Consider the following 9,978-nt stretch of genomic DNA (forward strand, 5'->3'; position numbering starts at 1 on the left):
GACACAAGCCAGAGAAATGTTGGGAGCGCCACATGCTGATGCTGACACAATTCCTTTGCTTAACTGTTATGCGTGTGCGTATGGGATTGTTTGATATGAATAAATAATTAATCAATCAATTGAACATATCCATTAGTAACACTGTAACAGTACTAGTGTTCTTAAAATATTGTTCAAAAATAAAATAAAAAATAAAAGAAATAAAAATTAGGAATCAATTTTTTATGTAATTAAAAATATTTAATACATTTAATCAACGTCTTTAAAATACTCATTAAAAAGTCCATAACAATATTTGCAAGTAACCGTTTTTAATAGTTAATAAATCATATGTTTCAGCATATATATTTTTCTCTAACTTTTATTTGAAATTAAGTATAACTTTATGTAAGGTTTGTATGTGTAATCATATGTTTTTTTAAAATAAACATCATTTAAAATGTTTATAAAAATTAAGAAAACCATTCAAATACTTTTTAAGAAACAAAAAAAATAAAAAACGCATACCCTGTAGTTCATACCAAAATAAGGTTTAAATTTGGTATTTTCAATATGAATATTTTTTGTTGTGTAAAAATGATTAATTCACATTTAAAATAAGTTAACTACCAAAAAGTTATTAATCCTTGATTTGAATGATACTAGATTTAATTTTTTTAAACAAATCAAATTTTTTAACCGATATTAATTATTAAAAAAAATTAATAGATATTTTATATCAATATTATTGTGAAAAAAAAAGCAACTCTCATTTATTTTTTAAAACAAAATCATAAAGACAAGTACTGTAATAATGTACCCAAATCTATTCACTCCCATTCCTAGTGGGCATTGGCCAACTCAGTCCCGCCTTCTTTTCCATGGGAGGAGTTGACAACGTGGCTCTATTACTTGTTTGACGCACGTGCCTATATTAATCAATATACATATCCTTTTTTATGTGCCGAAAATGATTTACTACTCGAATTTAGGCACTACCTCATTTCTTTAATTCAAGCAAATGGTGATAATTATAATTATTCAAAGATATCCATCCTCCTTGCCCAACAATACAAACTTCACTGTTTTACTATAACTAACTTATTAATATTTTAATTCAAATGATTTTTATCCATCCACAAATTTGAAGTCGTTTTCTTTCCTCCTTTTCTACGGGTATATAAAGGACGCAAGTGCAACCCCTTTAGATATGTTCACTCAAATACTTTAAAACACACACACAATTCAGTGACATTTAACTAGCTACAGCTTCAATACTTGAATCTTGAAACTTCAAAAATTGTTGTGTGCACGTTCATTCCCAGAGATGGATTTAGACTTCGATTCCACTTTTTTCTTGAACCAAAACCTTAGCTTCTTCTCAGAAAACTCCTCTGTTTGTGGAGACCCTTTTTCTTGGGACAACAACTTTGTCTTGGATGATATCTTCAACTTGAGCGACAATTCGTCACAATCACAAACCAAGGAAACATCCTCGGCGTCCAATGTTTCCAGTTCTATTGGTAGCGTCGAGTTACAAGAAGTCTCATCCAACACGACTTATGAAGAAGTGAAAGAAGGACAATCAGTATCATTATCATTGTCGTCATCATCATCGTCACTACCGTTGCTGCCTTCGCAACAAGCGAAGGAGCAAAAGATGTACAGAGGAGTGAGGAAGAGGCCGTGGGGGAAATTCGCGGCCGAGATAAGGGATTCCACTCGAAACGGCGTTCGAGTGTGGATTGGAACCTTTGACACAGCCGAAGCCGCAGCTCTGGCTTACGACCAAGCCGCGTTCTCCACGAGAGGGTCTCTCGCGGTGTTGAATTTCCCAGAGGAAGTGGTGAGTGAGTCCCTCAAAGACATGCCAAGTAAGCCATGGGAAGAAGGTTCCTCCCCTGTTTTGGCTCTTAAGAGAAAACACACTATGAGGAGAAAGTCCAATTCTAAGAAGAAGAGCAAGATTGATCAGAGGGAACAATTAGATTTCAGCAGCAGTTCGCAAAATGTGCTGGTGTTCGAGGATTTGGGTGCTGAGTACCTAGAACAGCTCTTGAGTTTGACTTCTTAGCCTCTCTGTTTTTGCAATTGTTTATAAACAAATTTTTACTTTGTAATTCTTTCATGACTGGATCAAAATGTATTATTCGGTTCGAGAATGAAAAGGTAAATTGCGTCTTAAAATCCTTTTTGGTCATATCCTTTTCTTGTTTAACTTTTTTAGAAATAATCCTTGTTGTAACCTTTATGAATAACATTACTCAACTTTTTTTTTCATAAGTGATGTAAGATGATGTAGAGGCATATTTTATTTGCACCATGAAATTTCATTGTAGTCTTATGTGGGTTGATAATAACTTTATTGGTTACGAATGCATGTATTAGTTAAGGAGATCTCTACTACCGGTTTATCAATCATATATTCTCCGTCTCTGAATAAATCTATATTCTTTGACTATTAATAATTAAATCGCAATTAAGCTGTGTAAAAATAACGTACAAAGTTTAATATAGAGCAGTTGCTTTCCTTGTATATACCATGGGATTCTTGACGTAAGAAAATATGTAATCTTATTTTAATGTAATAAATAAAGTCATAAAAAGTATAAGATGGAATAGATGGTACTAATAGTTGTTAAAAAAAAAGATGGTACTAATAACTTTTTACTAGCTATATAGAAAGGATAGACAATAGTAGTCTAATCATATTAAATTCTTATGTTTCATTTTCTCTAAGATTTTGTCTGTGTTACTTTGACGATGAGGAATAGAAATATGTTTTCTAGCATATTTTTTAATAAATATATATTATTAATTTAAATTTATCAAAAATTATAAAATCAAGAAATAGATTCATTAAATGAAAAATAATAGCTGTTAAAATTTGTAATAAATTATTTAAAATGAAAAATGAGAGCTGTTAATAAATTTTAATTAATAAAAAATTTATTCAAAAAGTGTATTAGAAATGTGTTATTAGTGCTTCTCTTCGTTTTTCAATAATATAAGCATGTGTCTCTTAGAAATTTTTGAGAAATCACATTACTCAAAATATAAAAATATAAAGAGATGTGATAAGTACTATTACTAATTCAAATTGATTATTGAATAACGCTCCTAACTCAAAAGTAGAAGCGAATAAGACAATTGTTTAGAAAAACTTAGCATATCAATTGTTCAAAGAAAGTCGCATCAATAAATCACATTAGTGAAAACTTCTAGCTAATGCATAGTCAAAGTACTAAAAGTACTATAAAGCAACCTACTTTATGTCTGATTATCCGGTATAGAGAAATAACATTCAGACATGAGACACTTGTTAGGACCATAGTTTTTGAACATCTCTAACTATTTTGTGTGGAGAACAGTGATTGTTGTTCATGTCAATACCATAAAGAATAATGATATTTTGACACCCACTTTTTTTAAATACCTATTTCAACAACTAATATTTTTCTCTATTTCTCTTATTGTATTACATCATATCACCTGTCATACTTATATTTTTTTTATTTATTATCCCATTTTGTGTACCATCTAAATTATTTGGACATATGTTTGCTCCTCATTTTTGGGTTAACACGACCGGTCTATCACTCGGCTCTCGTGGAGGTAATGGGCTTTAGTGGAATGTCCACTGATTGTAACTTGTAAGGAACAGGTAGCCCAGCCCACGTTGTTGATATTTGGGTTAATCAGAGTATCGATAAGAAAAAAAAAACAGTAACAATGGAATCAGATCCTCAAACATGAAAAAACCAATAAAGGTCGACAAGTGATTTACTACAAATCTTTCAGACTTTCATATCATATCTCATTAAAGTGAGTGAAATTGTATAGGTATGATAAGACCATAACCCGTCTAAATCCATGATAGTTACCAATACAAAATATTACTGGTAAAAAAAAACCTCTATATTTTTAAAAATATATATTATAAGTAACGATAAAAATATATAAAGGATCATATTAAAAAAATATCATGATTTAAATGAAAGAAGTACATACTTTTAAAGCACTGAAATTTTCCCATGGCGAATAAGCTATGTTAAAGTCATATTTTATTCATGGTTATGCATTTCATTTTTCTCACATGTTAAAAAATGGTTTAATTTTTTTGGATTTTCATACTCTATATAAGCATTGTGGTGTCAAAGACCTTGACTTTCTGAATTCTATTTCGTCTTTTTTTTCTATTATATCTTTGCCCAAGGCAATTTTGGGGTTTTAGAATGTAAACTAGCCAACACTCCCCTTGATCCCAACATGATTCTAGTCCTCCATATTCTGATGTTCTATTGGCAGGATGCTCTATATCTCGATCTTCCTCTTACAGCTTTTAGAGGCTTCACTAACTACTCCACGAGATCATTGAGTAGTTATTGTTTTTACCTTGAGGTTCCTTGATTTGTAATTGTTGTGGCATGCCAAGAATTCTAAAGTATAAGAATTAAAAGAATTTTTTTATATTTATTATAAGAACTAAATGAGTAATTAAATTTATTTTTTTTAAAAATCAAATGGATGGATCGATTTCTTATCCAATGGTTTCCCATACTTTAGTTTTAGTCTCCCATACCTGGTTGAAAAGTTGTGTATACTTGTAGCTTGTGTTATTTGAGAGCAAACTGGCGTGTAGCACAAATACGTAAAGATGAAGTTTTTGAGCTGTTGGTAGGTGCAAAGGTGGGGCAGTGCTGAGACATATTAACAACCAATTAATTAAAGTTCTCTACTGTTCTTGTTCTACATCCATGAATCTAAGGTTTTCTTTTCTTTCCAAATCGCTTTTCTCTTCAGACAAAAATATCCCAGGTTGATTCCGCCTCCAATATGGACCGCGACAATTCTTTGTGCCATGGCATAACCGAATTCTTCACGTTATTGGAGTAGGATTTTAAATGACTTTTTTAATATATATCTTTTTTAAATTTTAAAAACATTTCATGAAAATGTAATAATTTTTAAGATTTTTATGATTTGGATTTTGTAGTTTAGATTTTAATAAATTTATAAAACATGAATTTATAAGATTTGGAATGAATTTATGCATTTATAAAATTTCCAAGAATTTATAAATTATTTTAAAAATATTTAAAATTATAAGAGTCTATAAAAAAATAATTTATAATTTATAATTTTTTTTTTCACTCATAAAAATTCAACGAATCTTTAATATCTTTAATTTTTTCATAAAAAATAAATAAATAAATCACGTGACTCTTTTTTTTTTATCCTATTCAATTTAACCTTTGAACAAAGTAAATTCTAATCAATTGAGAATTGAAGCTAGTAAATTGGGTTTTTGTTATTGCAAGTTTTTTTCACAGCAAATGATTGTTTTTTTAAGGCAAAACAAATTATAGTACTAGTTATGAAAACAAAAAACAACATCCACAAGTCTTGAAGGGAAGACACATTATAGGACACATGCACCATGAGGAATAGAAAGTTTCTAGTTGAGTTTCGGCTTTGTACAATAACCACTTTCATAAAAAAGTTTTCATAGATGAGATGAGTTAAAAATAATTTGGTCTATCATTCTTAAAAATGATGTTGGTCCTCATCAACTAAATTCCTAACATGTTGCATGCCAGAAAATGCATTTAAAGTTTGTAGGCATTTCTAGTCCCAATTTGAGTATATAGCTGAGAATGATTGTATTTGTATTAATTATGAAAAGCTAAATAAGCCACAAGAAATGTCATAAACAACTGCAAATACAAAAAGATAGAGTCCCCATAGGTCAAAATGTTTACGTGCCCATAATACATAGCAAATGATTGTATTTTAACAATGGAAATTTGTTACGGAGGAATAAGAGAAAGGAGAAGCAGCCTATACATAACATGTAATTATTAAATATTATTAAAGTAATAAAGGTTATGAAGTATTATACATGAATTTCTATATTACCTTTAAGAAAGAGAGAATAAATTATGAGTTATGAGAGAAAACGAAAAGATTCAAGAAAAGTCTCAATGTTTTTTTTATAGGATTATTTGATATATTTTTTTTATTGAAAAGTCACATGGAATCCATACTAAAAAGGAATTTATCAAAATCTTTATATTTTTGAATACCAAAGGATTTTTTAAAATTGTACTGAATACCATTGGATTTTGTTGTATTCCTTAAAAAAATTCCAATAATTCTAATTGAATACCACAAAACTTATTTATATCATTTACAAATCTTAATTGAATATCTCAAGACCTTTTTTATAAAAAAAAATCTTTTAAAATCTTTTAAAATTCTAATCTAATACACTCCCTAAAATTAAAATGTTGGACTATTAAAAATAGACTTAACTATATAATTGATTCCATAATTATAATTAAAAGTTTAATTAGATTTTAAAATTATTAAAAAGTTCAATTAGATCCTTCAATTGTTTAAAATACTTCAATTGGGTCTCTCAATTATGAAAAGTTCAATCAGATTTTCTAATTGTTTAAAAACATTACCATCATACCATTTTCATTAACTTCATTAGTTTGATCGTTGAAATTTTATGTAAAAAGATATTTTAATGATCATTTCTAATTTGGTAACCTTTTTCACTAAAAGAGCCATAAAACCTTCCTAAAGCAAAACATTCTAAGGGGCCCACCTGAAGCTACAAGCTTGTAGCACAGAACAATCCAATGAAAATAAAAGGCACCAAAATGAGGCATCAGAGGCACACCTTAGACAAATGAAATTCGCAATGGATTTAAAAAGTTTAAAGGATGAATGTAATTGCCAATGTTTGATGGAAAAAAATAGAGTATAAAATAGAAGAATCCAACAAAGAATCACCCTTGCCCCATGGTACACAACATAAAAAATCAATTCTGGTGCAAAAAGCACCCAACCCTACAAATACAAGCATTAAAGGACTATCAAGTTCCATCCTTTCATGAAAATTGCAACATATAACTGACAATGCACACCCTATACGGCAAATAGATAAATTATTGGAATAAGTAATCCAGTCCAAAAATCAAGTGTAACTATTCATAAAAGCACAAACCTGAATTGCAAACTCAATGATTTTTTCAAGGGAATATACAGTTCCATACCATGGCTCCACCTTATTAGTAATGACCATGTTATGAGCTAAGTGTTTCTAAACAGGGAAAATTAACAAATCTCTAAATGGATAGAGACCAACCCTGGCCATCCACATGTAATTATTTGTAGATAATCTACAATGAGAAATAACAACATTGAAAAACATAAATTATCACCAGTTGATTAAAGTAGTACTGATTAACCACTGTTATAATTGTACAAGACAAAATTCACCATTGTTATTATGCTACCTTATTTGCACTCTTTAGCACCTGCCCTCTTAAGTACGAGAAGCCGTCAAGTAAAGCTCGCAAATTTCTTTTCTGCTTCATAATATATTTTGATATCATGAATCATGAGAGCCTTGAACCATTAAAGGAATGTGCTTAGCCTTGAACCATTAATGAAAATACCTAGTACAGAGGTTACCTCATTTATATCATACTATTTTTCGACTTCAATGTACACAAATCTTTTCATATGATCTACAACAAATGTAGATTTTATCTATAATTTAGTACACAATGAATCCAAGTCAACAAACTTTTGCATCAAACAAAGAGCTGAAAGCCTCTCCTGCCCAACCTGCAGCAAAAAAAGAAAAAAAAAACTTAGCAAAGTATAACAAAAGAAGCACCTAAAGAAAATTGAAGGCAGCACTAGGAATTTCTGTTAACAAAATCACTAAATCCATGTTTTAGGTATCATACAGTGCATTTGACTTTCCAAATGTATGGCATTAATTCACCGACACCTTTTTGTATAGAACTTGGGTCCATCCCATTATCATCACCAATTTGATAAACCTGATGGATCTTTGTAGTGCTCCTTCAAAATTCTTCATCCACCATTTCCTCTTTACAGATGACACACAGGAGGCTACTCTTGCCTTTATCTCGCATGTGCATGTGCATCTGTCTTGGTGTGACATTTGATTCGTCATTAGAAAAATCTGCTCATAAAAATTTCAAAAATGCTAAGGAATGGGTACGATACCATAGGAAACTCTAGCAATGAAAGATGAACTCAAAAGCCATGAAATTTGACAAAACTCGAAAGCCACAAAAATGTTGTCGAAACCCTAACAATTTTTTAGAGAGAGAAGTAATAAACGAAGAAATGTAAGAGCAGATTAGAGAGCGCGGGAAGGGAAATTGGTTGTATACCAAAATCACCATCATCGTCGTTGAAATCGCTCTCTTCAACATCAGCGGCGTCATCGAAGAACTGAAGGACTCTGTCTTGCTCCCAAATGGCGTTCGGAGTTTCACTCCAACTTATTTCGGTGATTTCACCGAGTTCTCTCTGAATTTAGAAAGGGACTTCGTCACGCAATTAAGTCATCCATCACACACACGAGGTGGAAGATGAAGGTTAAGGAGGAGAAGGAGCGAAAGGGAATCAGAATCAGATGAAGCCTGATTTCATTGCCACGGAGGTGGAAGATGCAGAAACCCTAGCACATAAAAAATGCAAGAATATGTAGAGAGAGTGAGAAGGAGAATAAAAAGACACCAGATACTATAGAGGGAGACATTAAAACTATGTGAAAATCTTCAAAGACATCCTCTAAGACGGTTTTCGCAAAACCGTCTTAGAATGACAACCATTCTAAGACGATTTTTGATTTTCGTAAAACTGTCTTAGATTGGTATTTTCTAATCGTCTTAGAATAGTTGTCTTTATTTACAAAAATGTCACTGTATTTCTTTTTAAGACAGATTTAATCGACTGATGTTAAGTCAACGTTGTAAAAAATCATTTTTCTAGTAGTGTGTATTGACAATAGATATAAAAATGTAATTTACATTGGTGACAAATCTTAATAAGGACTCGATTTTGACATGGATTGTATTAAAAATCAATGTATTTATGTATTTTTTTTGTTTTACGTCGATTGTATTAAAAAGTGATATAAAAATGTTTATTTTTGTCAATCAAACTAATGGAATTGATGAAAAAAGATGCAATTGTAATTTTTTTAAATAATTGGAAGATGTGAATGAATTTTTAAAAATTAAAGAACCCAATTGAAACCTTTTTAAATCATTTGAGAATCCAATTGAACTTTTTAATAATGAAAGGACTTATTTAAACTTTTAATTATAATTAAGAGATAAATTATGTAATTAAACCTTAAAAATAAATTACTAGTTATTTATGATATTTGTGAGTCGTTAAAATATATTTAAGAAATGACAAAACTTAAATGCAACTTCTTTAAGTGCTTTTCTTTCTTAAGTGTTTTTAACGTTGTTCTTCAATTAAGTTGGAGTTTTACACTCAAAATATTTTAAAAAATTATACCCAAGATTTATTCGTCTAACTAATCCAGAACCATGTTTTTAAATATATATATATATATATATATATATATATATATATATATATATATATATATATATATATATATATATATGTATGTATGTATTGTTTTAAAATATGATTTTATAAATTACAGTTTAATATTCTTATTTTTAAATAACACAAAATCTAGGAATCGTCCCTCATAGATCTATGCTTAATTAATAAACTTTGGACCACTTAATCCATTTGATTACAAAATATATTGGATTATGTATTATATATCCAATAATAGATGCTAATATAGTCTAACTAAAGCATTAATTTTTTTAGTAAAATAAATTAATTGAATTTATACATAAATAAATTAGATGTTTAATAAATAAATAAATTTATCACCCACTTTAGAAGAAGTTCAATTGTAATTATTTGGTAAGTAAATGGAGAAAAATAGCACGGCAGAATATATAGAAAGAGATGGAGTTTTACTCTCACATTCAATCACAAATAAATTTATTAAAATTTAAAATAATCATTTTAAGTAATTGATGATTTATGATTGAATAAAATATTAAAATCATGTATGTTTTTTCTTTTAATTGTGTACGTTTTTCTCTTCATTATGATTCCCACTTA

At 29.5% G+C, this 9,978-nt stretch overlaps 1 protein-coding gene and 1 long non-coding RNA gene across 2 annotated transcripts; one reads left to right on the forward strand and one right to left on the reverse strand.

Annotated features, from left to right (window-relative positions):
* Positions 1-1,199: 1,199 nt before the first annotated feature.
* Positions 1,200-2,259, forward strand: LOC114399726 (ethylene-responsive transcription factor 1B-like). The gene has a single exon (XM_028361942.1). It carries the CDS (start codon positions 1,307-1,309, stop codon positions 2,051-2,053), a length of 747 nt encoding a protein of 248 aa, XP_028217743.1. The 5' UTR covers positions 1,200-1,306; the 3' UTR covers positions 2,054-2,259.
* A 4,770-nt stretch (positions 2,260-7,029) lies between these two features.
* On the reverse strand, positions 7,030-8,514 carry LOC114398971. The gene is made up of 3 exons (XR_003663625.1): positions 8,205-8,514; positions 7,749-7,990; positions 7,030-7,623 (listed from the first exon to the last, which is right to left on the reverse strand). It is a non-coding gene; the product is annotated as an uncharacterized LOC114398971 (long non-coding RNA).
* Positions 8,515-9,978: the final 1,464 nt, after the last annotated feature.

Source organism: Glycine soja, chromosome 19 (genome assembly GCF_004193775.1).
Source record: "Glycine soja cultivar W05 chromosome 19, ASM419377v2, whole genome shotgun sequence".
In the NCBI taxonomy this organism is placed as follows: Eukaryota; Viridiplantae; Streptophyta; class Magnoliopsida; order Fabales; family Fabaceae; genus Glycine; species Glycine soja.